Below are 27,629 nucleotides of genomic sequence, written 5' to 3'. Positions count from 1 at the left end.
AAAAATGTGGTCACGTTTTACATTAGTTTGTGTATTTTTAGTGTTTTTTAAATTGTGAATGAAGTTAAGTCTATCGAAAGAACAAAAACCTAAAACGGCAGGCCCGGGAAATAATAAATTATGTGTGTGAATTTATGAAACAAGAAGGTGATCGATTTCCGAAGTCGGAAAAGGAGAATAAACAACTAATTCACGTAAAAAATGTGAAGAAAGGAGACAGCTACGTGTTGTTTGTCGCGATCCTACGTCTAAAGAGTGAGAAAGGAAAAAACGTGTCTGCTAGGAAAATTAGCCGAAAATCTAGTGGAGACGTTTTTCTATACTCCAATAAAATACAAAAGAAAAAATGAAAAGCCTGCAACGGGACAAAATAACTTTGATAAGTGTTTGATGAGGAAGTATAAAGGAATTTCACGGTGCCATTGGTTATTAAGGAAAATAGATGAATTTGAGAAAAAATAATAAAAGAATTGGGATTTAAGTGGAGAAAAACCGAACATAACATGAAGGTTCTCACTGAGCGATATTATATAATATTTAAGCGTATTCAGCATCTGGCTGTCGTGTAAAAATTTAGAACCGAAAATAGCCCAGTACTGTAGCCCGATGAGTCATATATAATATCTTCTCACATTACTACAAATAAATCGTGGTGTAGTAATACAGGTGAAGGGCTGAAAGTTTCTATTTTAATAGGCAGCAGACTTATAGTGCACGCCGGAGAAGAAATGGGTTTTATATTTAACGTCTAATTTGGCAAGCAAATTTAAAAAGTGGCGATTACAAAGGTCAGATGATAGCGGAAAATTACTTAAAATGGATAGAAGAGATATTAATTGCAAACCTTCCCGATAATTCTGTGGTAATTTCTGACAAAGCACCCATCACAATGCCCTTTTAAAAAAATCGCCAATTTCAAATTCAAGAAAAGAAGATATGATAAAGTGGTTGCAGAAGATCCTGTTCTTCATTCTTTCTCGATGCTGAAACCATACTTGTACAAATTGGTGAAAGTAAATAGGGAAAAGTTTACTATGTATTTGACGAACTTTTACAGAAGAAAGGGGATGATGTTCTCCGATTACCTTCATATCATCCCGATTTAAATTCTATCGAGATTTGGTCAGAAGGTCAGAAGTTGAAGGATACGTAGCAAGTCATAACTAACTTTTGATATCAAAGATGTTCAAAGGCTATGTGAAAATAAAGTGGCCGACATGAATGAGAAAAAAATTGGAAGGTGTGTTGTGTTAAGGAAATAATAATAAAGTTAAGGAAACAGAAGCTGAATGTATGCAACAAGAACACATTAGTTACAATAATATGGTATCATTTATTTCTTTACAAAAAGACAATGATGATTCTGATGACCTCAGAATTTCTAATATTTCTTGCAAAGTGGATGCGTTAACCTCCTTAATTAAAATAGTTTTATTTTTTTGTAACGTTTAAAAATAATAAGTTTCTGCTGTAATTTCCGAATCCCTTAATTAGTGTATTTAATCGTTATCTTACATTAACTTTTGAATATCTGTTTAAAAAAATGAAACACCAACACTCAATGAAGATAATACATTTTGATTTGCATGTCATACCATTCTATGTGTAGGCCTACGAAATCCAGCTTCACTTAAGCGCTTCTGTAACTCTTGTCACATTTACCGTTTTGAAAACGGCATAATAACATTTTTATGCAAAAAATGGTCGGATATTAATTAAAAATTTTTCAATGAACCAATTAAATTTGACATAAGTTCAATTTAATATAATTTAATTATATATATATATATATTTAAAAAAAATGTGTTCTGCAATTCAATACTAACATCATAATACATCTTATGAAGGCCCATTCGCTGTTAGGCAACGAAGCAAATGTTATGCTAAAAGGATAGTAGAATGATTCAACATACGGCTGTCGCTGCCGCCATACCAAGCATCAAGATTGGTTGCGCCTCGTAGTATATTTAATAAAACATTTATTAATTAATATAGAAAAGTGTAGTAGTACTACACCTTGTAGTATCTAGATTACAAATTGGTAACAGTAACCACAATATGTGAAATGTTTAATAATAATTTTTGAGAGTAGAAATTTTCTAAAAAATGATTACCTGCTTACTTATACTTGTTTGAAATACGTCACTGTTAATCATCTTTGGCTTTCTTTTTCACTTAAACTGTAATTGGATATTACATGAATAAATCGGAGGAATCGTTTATTGAATCGGCCAAGTTAAACATTACTGCATTAATTTCATACATAACTTAAACTTCTTTATATGCCCCGCAGAAATTGTACTACGTCTACTACACCCACATCTCAGTTTATAAATCTTCACTAGATGGCATTAGTCGTCTTTCTTTTTCTGTTTAGCCTCCGGAACCACCCTAAGGTATTAATTCAGAGGATGAATTGTATAAATGTGAAAATGAATATATAATTGAAGTGTAGTCTTGTACAGTCTCAGGTCCGAATATTCCTGAGATGTCGGGTAATTGAACTCTAACCACCAAAGAACACCGGCATCCACATCCTGGATCGTGGCATTAGTCGTCTAGTAACAAATCACTGTTCGTTAGTGGCGTATGTTATCGCCTTTTATTACTGCAATTAAAGTTTTAAAAACTGTAATTTAAGCTTGATAAGATTCTAGGTTAAGGTTAGGTAATGATTCGGTACTGAACTTCACACGATATCAACATAACCCAATGCTCGCTAACCTCATCTAATTAACCTTAAATATTAAATGCCGAGAGAGTAACGAATGTTTTAATTTTAACGTTCTAATTTTATACATAATATTAGAAAAATAAACTCCGTTATATCCCCATCAAACATTGCGGCTATAGCAGACTTATATAAGCACTAAAGTATCTAGCGAATCCGGAGGAACTAATACTTTATCAACAATGTCTAGACAGAGTACAATGTTTGCTGGGCATATAACGAATAGTTAACCTATTTATATTTTATTATTAATAACAATTGTATGTTTTAAATGAAGTTAACTATTTATTAACAATTAATTAAATAACTAAAGAAACAACAAATAAAAAAAAGATAAAAAATTCAGATGGGGGTCAAGAGAAGCTGAATTGTTTGAACTCTTGGAGAAGAATTTATGTTTAGCTTCAATCCTCAGTTATCTTTGATCAGATGTCAGATGATATATTCATATATATATATATATATATATATATATATATTTGTTATCTTAGAACAAGCCGGAGTTTCAGATCTATATCGAATCACTACTATAGCAGCAACAAGCAGGCAGAAAAGAAGAAATAAGTAAAACACAATTAGCAGATGCAGATATCGTCCACTATTGACTGAGAAGGAGGCTGGAGAAAGACCAGCATTGAAGCCTGGGTACAAAAGTTATTGGACACAATGGAATTCTCTGGTAGTGAAGGATAACTCTTCAGGGAATCGCAGTCTGAGGATGGAAAACAGTCCATTCTAAAACTTGTTCTCCCAAAAAGTGAAGGAGGTTCGGAAGAAATTCATGACGGTACTTCAGGTGGCCACTTAGGCGTCAATAAAATGTTGGACAAGGTGTGACAATGGTACTGCTGACCCCATTTATCAGACGATGTTGAGAATTGATGTAATTTGTGTGACGATAGGTCAAGAACCTAGACTGCAGAGCCGAAGCCACATGCAACATTTCAAGATGGGAGCATCATTCGAGCATGTTGTCATCAGTGTTGCTGGACCTTCTCCAGCTACCAAAAGGGGAATAAAGTATCTGCTAGTAACCATGGATTACTTCACTAAATGGCCAGAAGTCTATGCTTTATTAAACTAATTAGCATCATTGGTAGCAGACACTGGTAAATGAATTCTTCTGCTGTTTTGGGGTACCGAGAGAAATACACAGTGAACAAGGGTGGAACTTCATCTTTTGCAGTTAGTCTTTGAGTGTTTTAGTAGAAGAAAAACAACAACTATGTTGCTTCATCCAGATTCAGAAGGAATAGTTGAATACTACATCAAAACTATAGAGGAGCTCCTAAGAAAGGTCATCTTGGTTAATTAGTGCGACTGGGACAAGAAACAACTTCTCTTTGTGATAGCTTACAGAGCAGCTGTGCATGAAACCTCAGCATTACACCTGCCAAGATGATCTTTGGAAGAGAGCTGAGTTACCTTGTAACTTGCTCTTTGGTTCACTGCCGGGAAACAGCAACCTGTACAGTACACAGCAGAATTGGTTAGTCACCTAACAGAAATAAATCATTATGCCTGACAACACTTGAAGATGGCTAGTGATGACATGAGAGCAAGATACAACCTACAAGCAAATTTGTGTGGGTTTCAAGGAGATTGAGTTTGGCTCTACTGTCCAAGGAAGACATGCTAAAATAATCAAAATTTTTAAGGCAAAAATGGGGGCCCAATTTATGATCCCCTTGCTTGACAGCAAACTCATATAACACTTCTAATAACAGCCACAACTTGAAAAACATACAAAGCATTAGAAATTAAAAACATTTTTATGTAGGATCCCATGACATCCTCTTTTTCCATATTTCCATATTGTCCATTAATACTAGATATAACTGGATTTTCCACCTTAAAAATTAAACTTTAAAAGATTGGTATTTTAAGTTTGGGTCCAATTCAACTTATACTATACCGTATAATTTTCATAATGAAAATATCATTTGGTCAAGGAGTCAATTGAGACCTGAAATTTTTTTTATTTTTTTTCAATTATAATTTTAATACTGCATAATTTTTTAGGTAAAAAGTCATTTAATCTAGGGGGTTAAATCAGACCAAAATTTGTTTACAGATTTATGGAATTTATGGAAAGCAGGAGTCTATTACTCCCTACTTTATCGCAGAACCTGGACAGAGTCCCTTGCTGCTGGATCATTCTAATCGGGCTTGTTTTTAAAAGGGTTATTTTTTAATCTCGGATCTAATTTTTCAAGTTTTGTCTATTATTATTTTAGTGAATTTAAGACGGATTTAATTGCATTCCAATCCGTTGTTAAACCAGCGTTATCGAACCCATTTCATGGGCCGACCGCGGAAGGCTAGGCTTATAAAGCCTGTCCTCCCGACGTAATTCCCCTTCAGACCGTCCACTGAAGTCCTTTCGGTGCTAACTCTTTAATAGGCTAGCAGGAATACGCCACAACGGGGCACTAGCTATAAGGAGGGAGCAATGCGTCCCCTTTTCCGGAGGAGTCGCAATTGCTGGGATATTTTGTCTTACTGTATTCTGTCTGTGTTTTTTTTTTTTTAAATTTAGACCGCGTTTTTGTTTTATGCGCGACTTACCGTGTTTGACGTCTTCAAACTATATAACTCGCGAAAACTTTTCACTCGCGACCCCGGAAACGCGTCTGACGCACTATTCCGTTTATGGCTCATGCGATATGGAGGCCCCTAAGCCTGGTTTGTCGATTTTCGGCTACCGCACCGCACCATCACGGTGGTTCGTCCAGTACGGCGTGAGGCCGCTTCCTTACAACTGTCGGAGTTGGGTCCTCTCGGCAGATGTCCCGAAGATGACTGTGTTCGGACACAGCCGCTCTCCCGAACAGTCTGCGCGCCTGCGCCACCCCCACCTCGGACACGGATTGAAATCTCGCATCAGATCGGAGAGTGGCGTTCCTGACGAACCACGGAGCTCCAAAGATCGTCCGCAACGCGATGTTTTGGACGGCCTCGATCTTCTTTTGAAGCGAGGAGCTCAACACTGCCCCCCATGCCGGGTAAGCATATGTTAGAATCGGCAGTACGTACAGCCGAAAAATGAGGAGCTTAGTTGCCAGTGGGTACGGGCTGGCACTGTTCAGCACTGGGTATAGCGATGCTCTGGCGGCCTTAGCCCTCCGGGTCGCATAATTTACATGTTCGCCGAAGGTAAGCCGCCTGTCCAACACCACCCCCAGGTACTTAACTGTTTTCTCAAAAGGGATTTTCTCCCCTGAGATTTCCAGCTCTCTGGTCGGTTTTCGTGTCTTGCATGTGAACATCACGGCCACCGATTTTTCACCGTTGACCCTGATTCTCCACATGTCGAGCCACGGTTCCACTAAGTCCAACTGCCTTTGGAGCCTCCGGACCGCGTAATCCACATTTGCGGATTCGTAGAAATATGCCGTGTCGTCTGCATAAAGGGCCGTTTTGACCCCTTCCGACAGCGGCATATCGTTCACGTACAAAGTGTACAAGAACGGGGAAAGTACTGCTCCTTGGGGAACCCCAGCGGCTATTTCTCTGGTGGAGGAAATCGTTTCCCCTACGCGCACGACAAAATGTCGGTCTAGCAGATATGACCGCATCAGTCTGACATAGCGGTAGGGGATCGCCGATCGCGCTAGCTTATAAAGCAGCCCGCTATGCCAAACTTTGTCAAAGGCCTTGGCCACATCCAGAAAAACGGCTGCAGTCACCCGTTTCCTGTTCAGGCCTCCGACAAGGTCGTCTATAATTTTTACCAGTTGGAGGGTGGTTGAGTGACCCTCCCTGAACCCAAATTGCTCGGGCCGCACTTCTCCCTCCATGTATCGCCTCAGTTTTTCGAGAAAAATCCTCTCGAACAACTTAGACAATACCGGTAACAGGGAGATTGGCCTATAATTCCGTGGGAAAAGTAAACTTTTCCCCGGTTTGGGTAAACATACGACTTTGGCCGTTTTCCAACAATTCGGGAAATATCCAACGTACAAAATGGACGTGAATATCACCGAAATTGCTGTAATGCACGGGCGCTGATCCCATCGACACCCGGGGCCTTGTCGGGGCTTGTGGCCTTAATGGCTGCGGAAACTTCCGCTTCAGTGACTTGGTCAATCTCTAGAGGGGCGTCCTCCACCTGTGAGAAATAATCTACAAGAAAGGATTCCACCTCGGTTGTGTGCTCGTCGTTCGGGGAGGGAGGGGGGTTTGGAGTGAACTGCTCCTCCAAGGTATCGGCGAATACCTCGGCCCTCTCCGCCTCCGAGTATGCAAGAAAACCTCGCTGCCCCACAACCGGATGGCGAGGCTTCTTCCCTTCTCGCAGTCTCCTGTTCAACCTGAACACCGAGGAGATGTCGTCAGAGACCGAGGCGAGGTATTCGTTCCACGAATCCTCTCGATGGCTTGTCAGCAGTTGTTTTACCCTGTCCGTTTGATTATAAAAGGCCCGCTTATCAGCGGGGGACAGGGTGATTCGATATCTCCTCCTCAGTCGTCGTTTCTCCGTTATGGCTTCGGAGATATGAGGAGGGAGGTCGTTTCGAACAACTGCTCGAGTTTTGGCCGATGAGCTGCCTGCCAGGGCCTCGGTCATTGACGACGTGACGCGCCCGACAGTGTCGTCGATTTCCTCCGGGGTGTTCAGGAGCTCAGGATTTACCGGCCTGTACTCCCGCTGGAGGGTCTCGTAGAACCTTTTCCAGTTGACTGACCTTCGGGATATAGGCGGGGGATCTCGGCCACCCCCTGCCTGACCTAGTTCCAACAGGACAGGGGAATGGTCCGAGCTGAGGTCTTCTATCGTTTCAATCATGAATGGGAGAGTACCCCCCTTCATGACTGCGATATCCAGCACGTCAGGCCTAGATCTGCCTGAGCGATGCACGAACGTGGGCACCTCAGGGCCTACGACGACCAAGCGGCGGGCTCTCGCCCTTTCGTACAGCAATCTGCCATTCGGATTTGTCAGAATGCTGTTCCATGACACGTGTTTGGCATTGAGGTCGCCCATGAGTATCACGGGCCCATCCCAATTTTCCAGCACGGCATCCAGATCTGCGCCGGTTACCGCGTCGTTCGGCTTGCTATAAGCCGAAACCAGCCGATACACCGTGCCCAGATGCTCCACATGCACACACGTTTGCTCCATCACGTTTGTATGAAGAACAACGCGCGTATGCATGTGGCGTCTGTGGACTAAAACCGCAGTTCCACCAGAGGTGCGAGATCCGGGTCGAACTGGCCTATCCGTCCTATATGTAAAATAGTTCCGAAGGGTCAGTTGCTTGTTTGGGTTCAAGCACGTCTCAGACAACAGTATCACGTCTATCAGTAGATCCTCGGCCAGACGGCATAGTTCCTCCGTCCGGCCTACTACTGAGTTGGCGTTCCACTGCAAGAGTCTGAGGGTGGGCCTAACCATACCTGGACAGTACAGCCATGAGGCACTCTATTAAGGACTGAATACAGTCCTTGAGAGATTTTGCCTGGAGCAGGCGTGGCAAAACCATCATGATATCTGGCAGGATATCCTTCACTGTCATCTGCGACAGGAAGTCCATGCCAGTGGTCTCCAACGGGGTAGCCGGTTTCGGATTGCCGCTGGGGGTGCCTTTTGGCGCGGCCGCCCTTTTGGCGGGGCGCGGGGCCACAGGGGCCGCGGTGTTTTTAACAGTCTGCTTGGCCTTCCCAGCCGGAGCAGGCTTTGCCTTTCCCGTCGAGGAAGGCTTGGCCTTCTTCGCCGGGGCCGGCTTTGTCGCCGCCTTTTGTTTCACCACCTTCTTGGTGGTTGCCGCCGGTTTTGGCTTGGCGGGTGTTGGGGAGGATACCTCCCCTTTTTTCACGACCGCTTTGGCCACGGGTGCCGGCACCTCCGGTTTGGGGACTGTTTTTCCCCCACCGGCAACACGGGCCCAGCTGCGGCCGTCCAAAGTCGCGGGCTTTTTAAGTCCCTTGACTTTGTTTGTCTGCTCCTTATAATAGGGGCAGCCCCTGTAATTGGCCGGATGTGGCCCCTTACAGTTGACGCATGAGGCTGGTTCCTCACGCGGCTTGACGCAGGCAGAAGTGTCGTGGTTTCCACCACACTTTACGCATTGCTGGGCCCTCTGGCAGTAATTGGACGAGTGTCCAAATTTCTGGCATCTGTGGCACTGGGGTGGCCCCCCTCGTGACACAAATGCAGTCACTGCGACCTTGCAGTAAAAAATACTGCCAAGGTCATAAATGGCCCGGGCCAAAGGGGTCCTCTTAAGGGCCACTAGGCAGGTCGGGGTTTCCCGACCGTCCCTTGTGAGGAGCTTCTTAACCGAAACCACCTCATAGCCAAGGGAGGTCAGTTCCTCCCTTACTTCCTCCGGGGCAGCCCCATAGGGGATCCCCCGTATAACCACCTTCAGCTCCCTGTCCTTCGGGAGCTGAAAGGAGTGAAAGGCGATTCCCTTCGAGTGCAGAAAACTCTGCACCGCCCGGTAATCCGCCTCGCTGCCCAGCTGCAGCCTTATCGAGAGCCCGGTGCTTTTAGCCACCAGGCGCCCCCCAATCCTCGACTTTATGTCCCTCGCCAATGCTGGCCACTCTTTCGGGCAGTCCAGCATTATCGGCGGGATTTTCTCCCGCCTGACGGTAGCAGGCTGTGATGGGGCCCCATCATCAGCCTGCGAGTTGGCGGCTGCTGCAGCCTTGCTGCAGCCCGCTACGGAGTCCCGGCGTTTCTGGCGCTTCCTAGCGCCAGACCCGCTTTCCTCTCCACCGACGGACAGTTCCGTGGTGGGAGAACGGGGTGGAGGAGGCCTTATTTTTCCTTCCATTGAGGAAAATAAGGAAGAAAAATTTTAAAATTAAAATTAAACTTAATTTACACTTGCTGTAAAATAAAATCACTGACAAGAAAATCAATTAAAAAATAAAATTATTTTAAAAGTAGCACAATAGTCCTATAATAATAGGCTATTTACTTAATGTATTCACAATGACTACAAGAGTTCACTTTACATTATTAGAAATATTGAATAGATAAAAGTAAAATTAAGAAAAGGATTATCCTTTTCTTAATGTGACTGGCCTGTAATCCAGGTAGCTGGCCGCCCGGCTGATGTCCTAGCAGACCCCTCTTACATTGTCTGGCGACGCAGGTAGAAGAACTGTTGAACACCTGGCAGGACTGGTTACAACTCACAATCACAGAGCACAATAAGACACAACCTTTCACTACAAGAGCCAAGGATGGAATCCTTACAGATTTACAGATCTGTAACTGTATTTTATTGTTAAACAAATCATCTTCAATATACAAGTTAATTAAAATAAAAATCCAATGTAATAAAATCATTTTATTGTTTCATTTTATAAATATGGATAAAAATGTTTCTTTCTTTTTCAGAATTAATCTTTTTTTATTTACTTTATGCATAACGTTTGAACTTATTTTAAATTAATTTCTTTTTATCTAAAAATGACGATTTTTTTTTAACAATTGGAATACACACTACACATAGATTTTCATTTTTTATAAATATGGGAATTCTCATGCTTTTCTTTTTTCCATTTATTTCTGTACTGATACAACTATTATTATTTTGGCAATTTTTTCTTTTGTTATTTCTAGGTGTGAAAGGTTCATAATGTTTAAAACCTGATGCAATTCCAAATCCCATTGAAGGATTCATTTGTTTAATGAAACATTTCAGTAGAATACAGTATAAATGACTAGTTATTTGTTTATATTTAATGAAATCACATCCTATGATGCGCACCATTATCAAATTTACTTCTTCATATGGGATTCTATGTATCGGCATGACTAACACTGCTATACTGATAGTGTTAATATTTATGAACAGTAAAACTATATATCTTTACTTGTATTAAAGATTTTTGGTTTTTGCTTATTCAACAGGTCCTTTCAGATGGATGGTAAATATTTATTAGTACCACGTGCTAACTCGCTATACAAATCAACCGGTATAAATGTATGGGATTTGTCAGAAGAACCAAAAATTCATCAAGTTATTTTTAACGATCTCGGGCCGAAAGGTAAACATTTTAAAGCATATAAAAAATTTATTGTTCAACAAATAGGATGTTTTATACGAATACACAAAAATATTAATGGTAAATATGAACATTTTAAATTATTACATTTTAAAGAAAATGTTAGATTTGTTGGTGGAGTATTTCAAGTTATGTCTGATGTCGAAGAGATAGAAAACTTTCATAAATTTAAGCCGCCAATATTTGAAGATGAACTCAATTTAGGTATAGAAATAGAATGCAATATGCTTGCTATTCATAAACAAAAAAAATTTGTTTACTTATGGTTCATAGATCCTTGGAAAAAAGTTACAGCAGTAAATCTTGATGGTGAGGAGGTTTCTTATATCAGGATAATACCTGGGAGATTATTTTGTGTCATGAGTAATTCACCGCTTTTTCGAGTTTATGATATTGAGAGAAATGTTTGGTTGATGGAGCTTATGGGAAATTCCAGAAATCCTCTGTTTGATTTACCAGCAACACCTACATTATATCTTGGACCGAACATGATTTCAAGTTATTATAAAAGCAGTTCAGAAAGTATATATAAAGTATGGGATTTAAATGGTGAACTAGTACGAATAATGGATTTACCAAGAAATGTTCATTTTCAGTGTGCTTTCACAGACGATGGTGTGTTATTGACATCTTCAGAACAAACTATTTCATTATTATCAAACTCACTTGATGAAATAAAAAGAATACAAATAGATTCTCCTTGCGAAGCTATGGATGCAGGACCCGGAAAGAGTTTTATATTAGTGTACCAAACATTCTATCAAGTTTGGGACTGGAAAAGCGGTACAAAAAAGTATACTATAAATCTTCAAATGTCAGTTACAAGACAAGTTAATTCTTTTTTCTGGGCGCATGAAATTCATCATCATAATCATAAAATAAAAATAAATATACTGAACTTTGCTCAAGATGTTATGATACCTGCTTGAAATATATCATAATAAAAATGTTATTAAAAAAATAAGAAACTGATTGCTGATACAGCACGATGAATATAATTACTCTGTTAAAAGAGTAAGTGGAACAGGAGATCAGAAAAACAGAATTCTGGATTTCAAGTAGAAGGAATGCTAAAGCATGAAGACACATTCCAATGAAAAACGTAACATGATGAGAAATTTAATTAATATTATATAATTGAAGTAATTATTAAACACTTTACTCTTCAATGTAATTAATATTTTATTTCACATTATAGGGGAATTAACTGAGATAAGAGTAAAACAGCAGTTTATATTAAACCTTGGAAATTTAAATAAGTAACTTCAGGTGTAACCATTTGTGATTATTGCAATTTTTTTTAAATTTCAGGCATGTGCTTTTTTTGCAATAAAAAAAAAAAATTAAGAGCACGCCTAATGAACATTATTGAAAGAGTCACTTCATAATTTATATGTTATGAATTCTATTTTCTATAAAAAATGATTGTACAATAAAAAATGCTGTTTCTTTAACAAATAATTAAGTCTGCAGATACGTAATATAATCACATAACCTTACAAGTATTACTGTTATAATAAAGATATGCAAAGAGTAATTCATATTATACTTGTAATTACTTGATCATTGGTAAGCAAGACTTTTTTTTGGTACAATAACTTTTCAAGAAACGCTAAAATGAAATCACGATAAACTGAATTGGCATTAAAAAATAAACTTAATTTAAAAATAAAAAGTAAACTGAGTTTGGAAAATGTACAATAAAAAAATAACTACAGTAAAAAATGCACATATGCAGGAGAAAAACACTCTTCCACCTGGATGAACAATCACATATTGACAAACTCCAGAAAACTGAAAGAACATGCTTCAATAAGAAGTACCAGAAAGATGGGCAGTGGTGGATCATGCCCAAAAAGTCATTCACAAAGAATTACCTCATCACTGATACAATGTGTAAGAGGAGACTAGCATTCTTTGGACACATAAGTTTGAAAGATTCGAGACTTCTGAAGTAGCTGGTACAGCAAAACCTCGACTCGAAAAACACCAAGACAGGATGCAGATGGATCAGAGAAATATGACAGGATTTGATGTAAATTGGACTTACACCAGAAGACACCACAGACAAGATAAAATTAAACAAAAAAATGAAGGACAAATAAGCTTGCTTCACTCTCGCAACATGAACATTTTCAACATCAGAAAGGGCATGCAGATCAGAACATATGAAAAAGTATTGGGAGAACTGCAAGGCCCAAACAGTCCCTTCAAAAAGAAATGAATAACGGACTGACTAAGTAATCCTATTCGATCATAAAATATGAAAAAAAAGATTTTATGGATCTATATAATTTGAATGATTAATTCACTGAAAAAAGAAATAAATAATGTAATATAAATATTATTACTCATGAATTGTATAGTAATTATTTATTCAATATATCTATATATCTATATATTATAAATTTATATTGCAATTTATAAAGGTACTAAAATTTTTATATTTTATGAGTTTTTAATACATTGTATATAAATTTTTTACATTGCTAAATAAAATAATTTTTTTAAACAAAATTTCATTTTTTTATTCCTGTGGTATATTAATTGAAACTGAAATATCAGAGATGTGTGTATTTTAATCTCTTTATCAATGCTACTGGTTATAAGCAGAACAGAAGACTTCTACAAAAAAAAAGTATAAAAATTTATGCATAATATTTGAGTGACATATGTTATGTTAAAACATAAATTCAGAATTTTTGCGGTATAAAAAAGTGGAATTCAACTCATATCAAAGGTAAGCAGAAAAAGGTCTGGGTCATACATAACAAACATAATTTGTAATATTATCAGATTTTTAATAGTTAATTCTTTTTTTTAATGATATAAATTGGAAGCTTGAGCATGGGAATATGAAATTGAAATTTTTTAGTGTATGAAAAATACCAAGCCTGACCAGAATTCATGAAGGAGAATGGTTAAGATCAAAGTCTAGTATCTAATCTTATCAGCTTAAAACATTCACTGCTAATGACGCCGTGATGGCATCAGGAGAGGGAATTGCTCCATGTGCTTGACACCACCTATGCGTCAAGGGCAAGGCATTTTTCTGTCCTCTCTAAATCATTAATGATTTAGGGTTGTTACTAAACAACTGAAAAGGGTTTTGTTACTGTGTATCAGCATGAAGAAAGGATTGTTCGGTTTGGTTGTGTAGTTCATTGTTACTTTTTTGCTGTGTTATATTCATATGGCTTTGTTCATCATAGTTTTTTTGCAACTTCTTGGAGATTATTTTACAGAAAATCAGGTTAGTACAATGTTTTTAAATTTTATTTATTATATTTTTATTAATTTATTTTAAAGATTTTTAATATTTATTAGTAACAAAAAATATTTAGAAAATATTTTTTCTTTTTTAAGAATTGTTCGAAAATAAAAAATAATTTTTTTAATAGAGGAATTGTTTTATAGTAAAATATAAAAAAAGCCTAGTTTACTTAATTACTTAATCATGGTTTTATTGGGTTTTGTGAAATTTGTTTCTGACGTGATTTTTTTAGGCCCTAATTCATAACTCTAGCTTTTTTTATCTTGCAGAAAATTTTACGAAAGATGCTTTCATTTTTTTTTTTTTATTTTATTTAAATTTCCATTTCACATTGAGTTATGCATAATTATATTCTAATTGGCTTAGTTTTCGTTACATTTGAGAAGTTTTAAAATTAAAACATTTAATTTTATTACATTAAATTTGATTAAAAAATATATAGAAATTTTATTTTACATTGTAATTTTATATACATTGTAATGTCAGTTTATTTTAAGGCATTGCTCTGACATAATATTAAAAATCATACATTTTAAAAACCATTGAATAATATCAAAGAACAAATGGAAAAATATATGCCAAGAAACAATGTAACAGGCAGGTTGCATAGCTGTAGGAGTGATTTATATGGCACTTGCTGATGACTTAAAAAACTAACTATATATGCTAGTGCTATATATTAATACAATTTATTTTTTTTATAAAATCAGCACTGCAGTTAAGTGGAGAAAAAATACAGCAGTGAATGTGTTAATAAAAATGTACATATATAAATATTTTTTTTATTTTCCTGACTGTGTTGCTGCTACATAGTAGCTATAAAGGCAGACAGATTGGTCCAAAACATTGATGTTGGATTTTTTGTGAATGTCAACATTTCATGAACCTTTAATTGCAAAAAATGTAAAAAAAAACCATAGAAACATCCAGGAGATGTATGTAAATATGTGAGGTTGGCTTTTGTTATGACTGCAGAAAGTTTTAAATTGGGTAAACACACAAAATCTACATTTTTTAGCTATTACAATTGCTGATAAAATATAATTTATTGATATTTAATTAGTCCCTACTAAATAAAATTATAATAATTCACAATAAAATTTCAAAAAAAATTATCATGGTATATGACATTGCTATGTGCTGGTTAGTGGATGTGTAAATATATTGACATCAATCTGCTGGCATGTATCAATTACCATATATATTTTTTGTGCTAAACTTCAGTATAAAAGATCTTTGGAAGCAAATTTCCCAACTAATGAAATGATTTCACCATTCTCTATAAGCTAAAAAATTGTGTAATATCATCATTAACAACAAATGTAATGGTATAGATCTTTTTTTTTTGTCTTCAGTCATTTGACTGGTTTGATGCAGCTCTCCAAGATTCCCTATCTAGTGCTAGTCGTTTCATTTCAGTATACCCTCTACATCCTACATCCCCAACAATTTGTTTTACATACTCCAAACGTGGCCTGCCTACACAATTTTTCCCTTCTACCTGTCCTTCCAATATTAAAGCGACTATTCCAGGATGCCTTAGTATGTGGCCTATAAGTCTGTCTCTTCTTTTAACTATATTTTTCCAAATGCTTCTTTCTTCATCTATTTGCTGCAATACCTCTTCATTTGTCACTTTATCCACCCATCTGATTTTTAACATTCTCCTATAGCACCACATTTCAAAAGCTTCTAATCTTTTCTTCTCAGATACTCCGATTGTCCAAGTTTCACTTCCATATAAAGCGACACTCCAAACATACACTTTCAAAAATCTTTTCCTGACATTTAAATTAATTTTTGATGTAAACAAATTATATTTCTTACTGAAGGCTCATTTAGCTTGTGCTATTCGGCATTTTATATCGCTCCTGCTTCGTCCATCTTTAGTAATTTTACTTCCCAAATAACAAAATTCTTCTACCTCCATAATCTTTTCTCCTCCTATTTTCACATTCAGTGGTCCATCTTTGTTATTTCTACTACATTTCATTACTTTTGTTTTCTTCTTGTTTATTTTCATGCGATAGTTCTTGCGTAGGACTTCATCTATGCCGTTCATTATTTCTTCTAAATCCTTTTTACTCTTGGCTAGAATTACTATATCATCAGCAAATCGTAGCATCTTTATCTTTTCACCTTGTACTGTTACTCCGAATCTAAATTGTTCTTTAACATCATTAACTGCTAGTTCCATGTAAAGATTAAAAAGTAAAGGAGATAGGGAACATCCTTGTCGGACTCCCTTTCTTATTAGGGCTTCTTTCTTATGTTCTTCAATTGTTATTGTTGCTGTTTGGTTCCTGTACATGTTAGCAATTGTTCTTCTATCTCTGTATTTGAACCCTAATTTTTTAAAAATGCTGAACATTTTATTCCAGTCTACGTTATTGAAAGCCTTTTCTAGGTTAATAAACACCAAGTATGTTGGTTTGTTTTTCTTTAATCTTCCTTCTACTATTAATCTGAGGCCTAAAATTGCTTCCCTTGTCCCTATACTTTTCCTGAAACCATTGGTCTTCTCCTAACACTTCTTCCACTCTCCTCTCAATTCTTCTGTATAAAATTCTAGTTAGATTTTTGATGCATGACTAGTTAAACTAATTGTTCTATATTCTTCACATTTATCTGCCCCTGCTTTCTTTGGTATCATAACTATAACACTTTTTTTGAAGTCTGACGGAAATTCCCTTTTTTAATAAATATTACACACCAGTTTGTATAATCTATCAATCGCTTCCTCACCTGCACTGCGCAGTAATTCTACAGGTATTCCGTCTATTCCAGGAGCCTTTCTGCCATTTAGGTATAGATCATTAAACAAATATTCATCTCTTGTAGCTGTAAAATAAAATGTTTTTAAGATCTCCTTTTATAGCTGCTATTATTGTTACCAAAATTCAATTTTTTTTGTTCACTTTATTTGTAAATAAGAAATTAAACAAAATAAGTTCTAACTTACAACAATAAAAGATATACATTTGATGATTACTTTTTATTTCCCTTGATTAATCAATGAGCATCAATGAACAATAAGCTTTTATTTTAAACTGAAAAAATTCTGATGTAAAAGTAACTAATATTTTATGAATAGAAGATTTTCACTTTATCAGAGAAAAGCATAACTAGAGCTCTGTAAATTTCAAATTGTTATCATAGTCCAGAATCACAGCCAAAATGTACTGCACCTTATTTTAGAAAAGAGGAGAATTTTAAATACTACTTACCTAAATACCACAACACTGGAGTAAAATAACCTTTTCAACAAATGTATTAGGCATACATGTTTCACTCATCATACTTATATATCACTTTTTCCTTATTTAATTTTTATTTTTTTAGAGATCACAAAAGCTCTTTAAAATCTCTTTACACAATCAAAACCATGTGACATTTAATATATTGAAATTTAATTATTTCACTTACACCACATAAAGTAAAAGATTAAATACATCAGAGGAGATATGTAACACTTTTACCTATATCCTAATATCAAAAAATAATTGTATACACATCTCTGTAACAGAGTCCACACTTATAATTCCTCTTTTTTAGTAATATTTATCATTTCATTGCTGCTATTTTCATTAATTGAGATAAAATTAAGAACACTTGAAATCAGAGCAAAATAAAGCAACTTATAAAAGGTATTACTTCGAAGGATGATATGTATGAATGTAAATGAAGTGTAGTCTAAGGTCGACCATTACCTTTCTCAGTGAAAGGTAATGCCATTTATAACTCAGTTACATTAAGTGCATAAGTGTTATAAAAAGACTGAGACATTTGAGTGTAAAAAAAACACAAACAAATGGATCCCTTTTAGTAGTGAAACAATGCATTGTATATATACTGCCTTTTTTTACTTGGGAAACTTAACATTTTAAGTAATATTAATAGCCACATAAAAACTAGCATTATAAGCTCTAATTATCATATAACATTTTGCAAGCTTGTCTTCCTATCAATATTATCTTGTTATATTACTTAAATAACCAATGTTACTAACAATCAATTATTACAAGAACTGAAGGAGCATGCTCAAAACCAGTTTATGTATGATCTTGTCTTTAAATATACTTTTGAAATTAGGTTAAACCTCAAATCCTCTAGCAACACCTCATTTGCAAATAAAATTAAAAGGGATAAATTAATTGAAAGTTCTTTTACTTCAAAATAAAATATATTTACAGAAACATTAAAGAAAAAGAGTTACAAAATAAAATAAAGTAAAATTTAATAATAAAAGGAAGTACATATTACATTTTAACATAAGTAGGGGCAGTCATGACACCACAATTATTATTTTTTGGACTGATAAGGACATATCCATCATTTCCCCAATAGTTTGACCACGAGTTCTTCACAAGCCAGTATGGTTCACCATTTAACTTACCATAACCAACAAGAAGGACAGCATGATCAAGTTGTTCTTCACTGCTATCTGTAAATCAAATTTTAAGTTAAGTTAACATCTAACCTAATGAGTGAGTTTTTATAAAAAAGATAAAAAAAAAACAAAAGCTTATAAATTAAAAGACTACTGACAATGATTTTCTTGAGCAATACAGTTTTATTAGTAAAGTTAAAAGTATGTCATTAGTTTAAAATATTTCTTAAAAAACATTTTCGTAGAAAGGTAAGACAATAAATAAAGTCAGTTACATAAAACAAACAAAAATATTTGCTGTCAACATAATAAAAAAAAATCTGAACTACTCACTCAAGTAAAATAATGAATGTTTTTCAATAAATATTACTGAATAATCTGTAAACTATGAATTCTAAAAGAAAAAGAATAGAACCATGAGTTTTTCAAAAAGTTGAGCCTTACATGGAACTTATAGTCAACCTTAATGCATTTATTATTTCTGTAATGTACATGAACTATTTTAAAAGAATTCACTCTCAAAAAAATGCATGTAAATAAGGAAAGAAACTGATATGTAATAAAAACTTAAAAACAAGCTACACATTATATGTAACTTGTATAATATTACATGTTTACAAGCCTTTGATGTGCCCATAGGGTTCATCTCAGATGCCCTTGCCTCTTTGGGACTCAGGTCAACTTTTCCCAAATTTGGGTTAAGTGTTTGCTCACAAAATATTTCCATACAAAAATCTACGGCAGCTACTCAAATTACTACACCAAACAGCTACTTGCACACACCTCCTTCATACAATTTTGATTTGGATAAAACCAGACAAATTTTTACTAGACATTAAAATATTTTGTCATGGCCAAAAAAACTTTGCCCTGAATGATATCCTTGTACCTAACTATTACAAAAACATCATTCACAAAAACTCGTGAGATCTCAACTCTAGTAACTAACTCATGACTTTTACTATAATATAGAAGATTTCTTATGACTTAAAATATTCTGCAACTTTAGATAAGCAGCTATAAAAATATATATATCTAACCTTTTTCCTTGCTATATCTTTCCAATTTGTTTCTAAATGCAAATTCTTGTTTACAGAAAATTCTTGTTTACTTTTACTTTTTATATTTCAACTTCATCAATTCTAACAGCTATGGTTACTGTTGAATGATAATCCATGAAATTAATTTTAAAAAGATATATGTATATGTAATACTACAAACTTATGTCTATATAAAAAAAATAAAGCTAGTTAATACATCCAAGCTCTTTTTTCTTTTTTTTAGTAGCAATCTTTCACATCCATGTTGAAGTGTGTTTACAATATAAACACACTTCAAATAAGTTTTATGAAGGCAAACAAATTTTTTCTTACCATCTTATGACATAATATCTGGTGTTTTTTGTTTTTTTAATTAAACGATTTGTTAGTTATAAACTTTCATTTTCAATGTCAAAGTGTTTTCGTCCAGAATAAAAAAAAAAACAATGCAATCTACTAAACACTATCTAACTATGTGTAAAATGTGCTACCTAAATATATAATCTGCACTGTTTTATTGTATAGTCTTTGCATTACTTACATTTAAAATATTATTCATGTTTGGTTAACATAAATCCTGGAAAAAGATAAATAAAATAACTCTCCCTTTCTACTCTAACTCTTTTGTCTGCTATTATTTATATTCCATTTATTTATATTCTTTGTTCTTTTAACCTTCTTCAAAACTACATGTTAAATGTAGTTCTATTTTATGTTATAGAAATATGATTACTATTAACCCTGGCATTCCTTGTCTTTTTATTTGATATGTAAATCTTAAAAAATTAGAGTCAATCTAATTTTGTTTTCATCTCCTAGTGATTCCATGAGTGCAGTCTTCTTTTATAGTTCTTTTATAATAAAAATTTGTTACTGACTTTTTATCTCTCTTACAATCCCTGAATAAGCCTCCCCTTTCATTTTTTGTACACATTCTATATTTTTCCAATAACTTTTTTTCCAATAATCTTTTCTTCCTTCCCCTGCAATGGCATTCCAATCTTCTAATATTTTATTACAATAATTTTCACTCTTTTCTTCCAGAAAGTATTATTTTGGAGAAAATAATCTGCTTATACATTACATTCACATGTGCTTCATTCACACATTGACTATTTGGCATACGCTCTTGAATTAAAAGCACGTTCAGTTCTATCTTGATTGCAATTATGCTTCATTATTAGTAAAATGTTTATTATTTTTGTTTTGTTTTTAATGGTTTCTACACCAATTCTTCCTTTCTTAATTCCTGAATAATATATTTTTATAACTTTCCCTTTCTATTTCACTTTCCCTTCTATTTTTCTATTTCCTTTTCCCTTCTATTTCACTTTACTATCAAAATTTAAATTTAAAAATATTCTAACATAGATATTTGAAGTACTTTTACATTATATGTACCTATTCATATCTTCTAATATATTTCAATCAAATAACAACAATTACTTGTGCCATTAAACTCTACTTCACTGATAAACACATAGAACCAAAATCTGACAACAAAAGCAATGATTACTGGCTGCTGGTCAGGATGATAAATTGTATCCCCTTACAACCTGATTTTTTTATATTATGGAATAACATAATGAAAAATAAAAGGATGTGAAGTAAGAAAAAATGCATATCACCTTAATATGTTAGTAACCAATGAAAAATCACATTTAAAAAGTTCTGGATGAAGTTTTCACATGGACAAATTTTATTTAATTGCAAACTAGTGATATTTAATCACTAATGGTCATATTGATTGCCAGTTTAGAAAATTCAAATCGTACATATATATTTTTTTCTTTTCCCTGTTTAGCCTCCGGTAACTATTATTCAGATAATACTTTAGAGGATGAATGAGGATGATATGTATATGAGTGTAAATGAAGTGTAGTCTTGTACATTCTCAGTTCGACCATTCCTAAGATGTGTGGTTAATTGAAACCCAACCACCAAAGAACACTGGTATCCATGATCTAGTATTCAAATCTGTGTAAAAATAACTGGCTTTACTAGGACTTGAACGCTGGAACTCTCAACTTCCAAATCAGCTGATTTGGGAAGATGTGTTCACCACTAGACCAACCCGGTGGGTTCATACATATATTAGTAGTGTAATTGTAAACTACTGTTAATAACATTGCAAAAAATTCTTTTGGAATAAATGAAAGTTCATCATCTATTAAAAAGACATTGTTATAATTTTATACTTTGAAAAAATAATTTAAAAAAATCAATAACAAAAGATTTGTAAGAAAGATACTTACGGCATAACGGCTCATAGTATATTCCATTTGAATAAAATGAAAGTGACTTCTGTGAGGCATCAATAGCAATTGAGATAGGACCATGTTTAACAAGAGAAGTCTTAAGAGCGATTTCATTATTTGTTGTTACGTTAACAAAACCAGTAATCTTTGCAGCCATTGTCAAATTCTTGATGTGACAATAACCATCCTGTAAACAGATTTAAATATGTATATATATTTATTTATTTTAAATAAATAAGGCTGAATTTAATTATTTTAGAAAATAGTAAAAACATAATTGAAAGTCTGTTATTGATCAGATGTAAGGTTCACCTTCATAAGCTTCCATTTTAATCACACTACAGTATTCATTATCTGCTACTATAAAACAATAAAAAATGAACAACTAAAGTACAGAAAATGAAGTATGAGACATAATTGCAGGGAGTAAGAGGCATCTTCTTATAAACAGATAATTTACAAGAAACACCAAGGAGAAGCTATGAAAAAAAAGTGTTTGAAGGATAAAGTGCAGTTTGGACTAGAGCTATTATTAAAAAAATAAATTTCAATAAATCATTACACTTAATATAATGTACACATAGTGCAAGCATTAAATGCATAGAGTATGATTAGTGACCAGATTAATTAAGTTTATAGTATCTGTACATAATTAACTTGTTCTGAATCAATTTTTAATTCATAGTTAATATTTTCAGGACCTACAATGAAAGAAAGTTTACATGTAATTGGACAGAATATAAGCACTAAAAACATTGGTAAGTGTTAATTTTTATTACTTACTTTGTAATGTCCATTCTTTGTAAAATGTATTTCTTGGAAATGAATGTTATAAATTTAAACTGAATTAATTATAATTATATATTTTTCATTTCAGTTATAAATATGCTTTAAATAATTTCAATTTTATATTCACTTTTATCTTTTATTCAATATAAGCAGAGAATAAAATTAATACATTCTTTTCTTTAAAATAGCAATAAAGTCGGAGATACTATTATTATAAAAATACAATTTAAAAACTTACCACTTTGCAGCTATTACTAATTTTTTTTTTCTGATATGGGGCTTGTATGTTCCAATGATCTTGAGAGCAACATCAGCAGAAGCTAGGTTATTGATAGGATCTTTAAGCTGGACAGGTTACATGTATGAAATACTCCAAAGCATTTGTGTATTATGTTATTTATTTATAAATTAAATAATAAATAGAAAATCAATAAAATTGAATAAAAAAACACAATGCAGTCATGAATAAATTAACTTATACTTATATACACATTTGCAGTTGAGTATGTGTATCTTATACATAAGAATAAAAAAAAATTTTCTGCAGTTCTGGGCAAAGTATTTACTTTTCATTACTTTATTACGCATATAATTTTTTTCATAATTACTACATATAAATTTTGCACAAGAAATATACAAAACATAAATTAAATGAGAAAACTGAAAAAGTATAAGTTTTTAATTTATTTAATATTAAAATATATTTTTTGTTTATAAGAAAATTAAATTATTATAATGTAAATTGAAATAATTAAAAATAATGACTTGACTCTACACACAAGCATAAAGTTTAAACTACTCACCAGTGTGACTCACTTCATAAGTCTACAAGAAAAATACACCAATACAATTGTTAGATCTGTTATTGACTTTAAATTGATCATAACTGAATAATAACTCATCCAATCTTCATCAAATTCTCACATGCACAACTTCAGATACACTACTACAGCATATCTGAATTTCAATGAAACTGAATGTGTAGTTTTGGAAATTTTTGAGCCACAAAATTTTATACATTAATGGTATTTTTGTAATCCTCACACCTTAAAACATAAAGAAAATTCAATTTCACACCCCAATCCCACCATGCGACTTAAAGTAATACCATACTTTTCTTTGAGAAGTTGTAAAAATGAATGAAAATAGAATATATGAAAAAAAACTTTAAATGTTTATAAAATGCCTTCACAAACCTCACCTGAAAAAATTCATCATGATCCCAATCCCAACCAACCTCTTAAAATCTTCAAACTGGGGAACTGTGTTCCTCCCTAATGTCTGAGGTAAACTCACATTTGTCAGTTGAATATTGGGAAAGGCCAGGGTGCACTACAAATAAGTAAAAGCAAGTGGATAGTATAATGCCTCAAATCCTCTATTTTTAAGAATTAAAGCTCTTCCCATGAAGTGGGAAGACCTGTATTCATCCTGTGCAGTTCGAAAATATACCTGGTAGAATAATTCAAAGATTTTTTAAGATTGATTTGGACTGCAGTTACATCAATCAATAAAATATCACAGTACCTAAAATATAGGAAATAAATGATTTTATAAGCCATAATGTGATATTTAAAAACAGTGCTCTTTCTACCTTTTCAGGGTTAAACATTAGCAAATAATGATGTTATACACTGTATCAATGTAATTTCGTAGATCAAACTTTTGTTAATAATTCATTTTGATAATGATGGTTATCTATCAAACATGATTTTCAGAACAGTATCAATGTTAACAGAATTTATTAGCCTACTTGAGCTGATAGAATTTGGTTTTTTTCTGAGTAAGCTTAAATAAGTAATTTTTTGCCTATTTTCTACAAGCCAGAACATAAGGAAAGTACAGAATGGGCACAAAGAATGAAAGCAGGAAGGGCTTATTAAGTTTTCTGAGTATAATAAAATTTTCATTACAATTTGTATAAAAATTACACAAGAAGGATCTAAACGTGGAAAACACTGATGAAAATAAAAACAGGTGTTATTAACTATACATTAAAAGTTTCAAAAATGTGACAAAGACACAGCTTTCATCAAAAGACAAGAACTATTGTCAATGAACTTCATGTATGCCTGAAGCAGCATTAAAAATAATACTGAAGGAAATTAAAAGTAGGAAGAAGATAAATTAATGAAACTTGTAAGAAACAACTGACTTAGGGAAGAAAAAAAAAAAAAAAATGGTTTAAGTTATCATTCTGGTTTTTTCCAGAAAGAAGACTGGGAAAATGGGAGACAGAAAAGTTCAGGAACAATTACAATGAAAAAAAAATCTGTAAAAAATTTAATAATGAAAAAAGAAGAGAAACTAATTTACAAATGAATGCTTCAGACATATGATTAAAAAAAGGAACAGTAAGAATTAATTGCATTTGAATGTAGACTGTATGGGGTAAGTGAAAGAAGAGTTCAGGCTATGAAAAAAAATAAAAAATAGCGGTGATTAATAGTAACATATAAAACAAGAATGTTTAATGGAAGAAAGATTCTATGGAGAAAAATACCACTCAAAAAAGAAACCAAAAAATCTACGTGCTGAAGATCTGGATGAAATGGAAGAAAATGAAACAGGAGAAGCAATTTTAAAATAAGAAGATATACAAGCAATAAAACATATGAAGAATGTAAAAGGTTTTGGAAAATATGAGCTGCCAATGCAAGTGGCTGTCTTAAATAAGACGAATTACAAAAGACAGTAAAATTGTATAATGTGTGATGTATATCAGTAGGGTGAGACTAGAAGACTTTCTTAAAACAACCATAATTCCACTACCCCTCCAAAAAAAAAAAACACAGTGAATTAAGTTGTCAACATCACAGGACCTCCTGAATCCTGTAGGGGAAGCACCTGCCTCGTGATGATCCTGGTCACCACACCATCCCCTCTGTTCATAACCCTGATGGAATTTACTGGAGATCTTTAAGACTTTCTAAACTTAATAACTCAGTCATCTGTTTGGCCTCTGTCAGGATGCTACTGATGCAAATGCCTTGGCAGACATCTCCATCAGTATATTTACACAATTACTATTGCCTTCATGTGGCCTCTTCCAACCATGACCCACCTACCAACCCTCAACTATCAAATTAACAGATTTGTGGATGCACGATCCCCTACCCTAACACTGACGGTTTAACACAAAAACCCTTTCTATACCTAACTTCAATTAGACTATGCCCTCAGATCATTACTGGACTGTTTTTAAACACCAAAAATACTATCCTCATACCAAAAAAACATGTGTTGATCACAACGACAATTTTATCCTATAATTCAATTCACTCAAAGTCCTCTTGATTTACTTATAAATCAAGAAAAAGATTCATAAATTTAATAAGCCTTTAATGAAAACATACCCTATTTTTCTCTGCTCTGGTCCACTTTTGGGAGCAAGATCAATGCCTATTCCCTCCCACACTGCAGCCCCATCACAGAGTTCTCCACACATCCATCTCATCCTAACAGCAAATGTCTAAGCTAACTGAGCCTTCATACCAAAACACCTATCTTTGCAAAGTAAGCACTAAGGCAGGTCCCTAGCCACCCGAGTTGCTATGCTACCTATACATCTGTAACAGCATCAGACACCCTCAGCCATCCTCTGCAGGGCTAAGAATCTAAGGAAATCAGCAATTATGTTCCATTCCCTTTCAGTTTTCTAATTAATTTGTAGATCAAAACCACAATTGATTCTTGCAAGCTCTCTAGCTAGTTTGGTATGTTCAACCTCATACTCGGGGCAGACATATTCAGACACAAGCCTGAATTATTCAAATTACATCTGGCCAACCTATCTTGAAAAGCACAATGTCCATAAAGAAACTGTGTAATATGCCGACTGGGGGAAATCCACCTTACTACCTGCATACTTCTCACATCAGGAAAAATTCCATGAGTGTAACAGCCATTGGGAGATTCAGTCCACCTGTTCTTCATAAATAGAAACCCTGGTCATCTATTTCTTTTGTGTCCAGAGGTAAGTTGGCCTACCTTCTTAGCATCATAATATAACTGATGCTCAGTCACAAGAATATCAATGGGCTTAATACCAGAAGTAACAGGATCATCTTCGAGAGAGAGTCCTATAGGCACCAATCACAGATAAAAAAAATAGGATATGCTGGGCTCAAAAAAATATTCCTATAACAGTTGTACCTCATTCGATGAGCCCAGACAGGTGTAGCATACAGCATTACAGCTTTGCATACTTCCTTTTATAGAACGCGCATGGTTCTGTAATTAAGCCCTCAATCAGAGGAACTGCTCTCCAAACATTGAAGAAAGCAAAACAAGACTTTTGGGGAGCATATTGAAAGTGCTCCTTGAATCGAAGACTTTCATGAAGGATAATAATACCTATATATTTCTGCGTGGAACCTACCTAATTTGATGACCTGCCATTGATACACATCACAGGTCATTGTGTAACAGCTAGTCTGCCCTTGAGCAACATTATCATTGTTTTCTCTGGGCTAAACACCTTCTTATGTTGCAAACTCCTCAAATGGAATATCTTGCAAGCCCAGACTGCCCTGAATTCAATCTCATTCCTTGAATTTCCTTTAACCAGCAAAAGCCCATCAACTGCACACATGATGATGCTAAATTTACTTTGTAAACTCAACTGCATCAAAGAATTGAATTCAACAACCCACAGTAGGGATCCTAAAACACTACCCTGTGGACAACCTTTAAATATTATTTCTTCTGCTTCACAGGACAATTACTTTATACTTTTGCAATAAATAAAGATTTTCTGCTAATTGTAAATAAAAGCCAAATTAAAAAAAAACAAATTAAAAAGCCAAATAAAAAAAACGAGCAAATGGTCACAATAAGTAAATGGGATAAGATTCGGTAAGGGTATAGTCACAAGGTATCTGGCTGGGCTAATAAGAACTATCGGTTAAAAGTATGTAGGAAGGGGTAAAAGAATAATTATATGATGTTTTGTAGATGTGAAAAAACCATCTGAGCTGTCAAACACGTTAAAGTTTTGGAAAAATAAAAAACCTGAAAAGTAAATTTAGTAAGATAAAATATTTATTTAAGAGTTGTAACTGAATCATGCAATGTATGAAAATAAAGAGTTCATGAATTTAGTAATTTGATACAAAAG

General features: G+C 34.3%; 2 protein-coding genes and 1 long non-coding RNA gene across 3 annotated transcripts in view; 2 read left to right on the top strand and 1 right to left on the bottom strand.

The window, feature by feature from the left end:
• Nucleotides 1–12,891, top strand: part of LOC142317935 (uncharacterized) — a 53,485-nt gene extending 40,594 nt beyond the window's left edge. The window contains exon 3 of the mRNA XM_075354473.1: nucleotides 10,605–12,891. Coding sequence (XP_075210588.1) covers nucleotides 10,605–11,688 — 1,084 coding nt within the window. The 3' untranslated portion in view covers nucleotides 11,689–12,891. The remainder of the gene's footprint in view (nucleotides 1–10,604) is intronic.
• Nucleotides 12,892–13,792: 901 nt separating this feature from the next.
• Nucleotides 13,793–27,629, top strand: part of LOC142317944 (uncharacterized) — a 36,322-nt gene continuing 22,485 nt past the window's right edge. The window contains exons 1-2 of the long non-coding RNA XR_012754775.1: nucleotides 13,793–14,012; nucleotides 22,420–22,479. This is a non-coding gene — a long non-coding RNA (uncharacterized LOC142317944). The remainder of the gene's footprint in view (nucleotides 14,013–22,419; nucleotides 22,480–27,629) is intronic.
• Nucleotides 18,195–27,629, bottom strand: part of CtsK1 (C1 family peptidase 26-29-p) — a 95,172-nt gene continuing 85,737 nt past the window's right edge. The window contains exons 10-11 of the mRNA XM_075354466.1: nucleotides 21,719–21,908; nucleotides 18,195–18,477 (exon numbers count right to left, since the gene is read on the bottom strand). Of these exons, the coding sequence (XP_075210581.1) occupies nucleotides 18,293–18,477; nucleotides 21,719–21,908 (375 nt within the window). The 3' untranslated portion in view covers nucleotides 18,195–18,292. The remainder of the gene's footprint in view (nucleotides 18,478–21,718; nucleotides 21,909–27,629) is intronic.

The sequence above is a fragment of the Lycorma delicatula genome, chromosome 1 (genome assembly GCF_047948215.1).
Source record: "Lycorma delicatula isolate Av1 chromosome 1, ASM4794821v1, whole genome shotgun sequence".
NCBI lineage: Eukaryota > Metazoa > Arthropoda > Insecta > Hemiptera > Fulgoridae > Lycorma > Lycorma delicatula.
The sequence above is the reverse complement of the archived record's forward strand: the minus strand, read 5'-3'. Positions and strand labels throughout refer to the sequence as shown.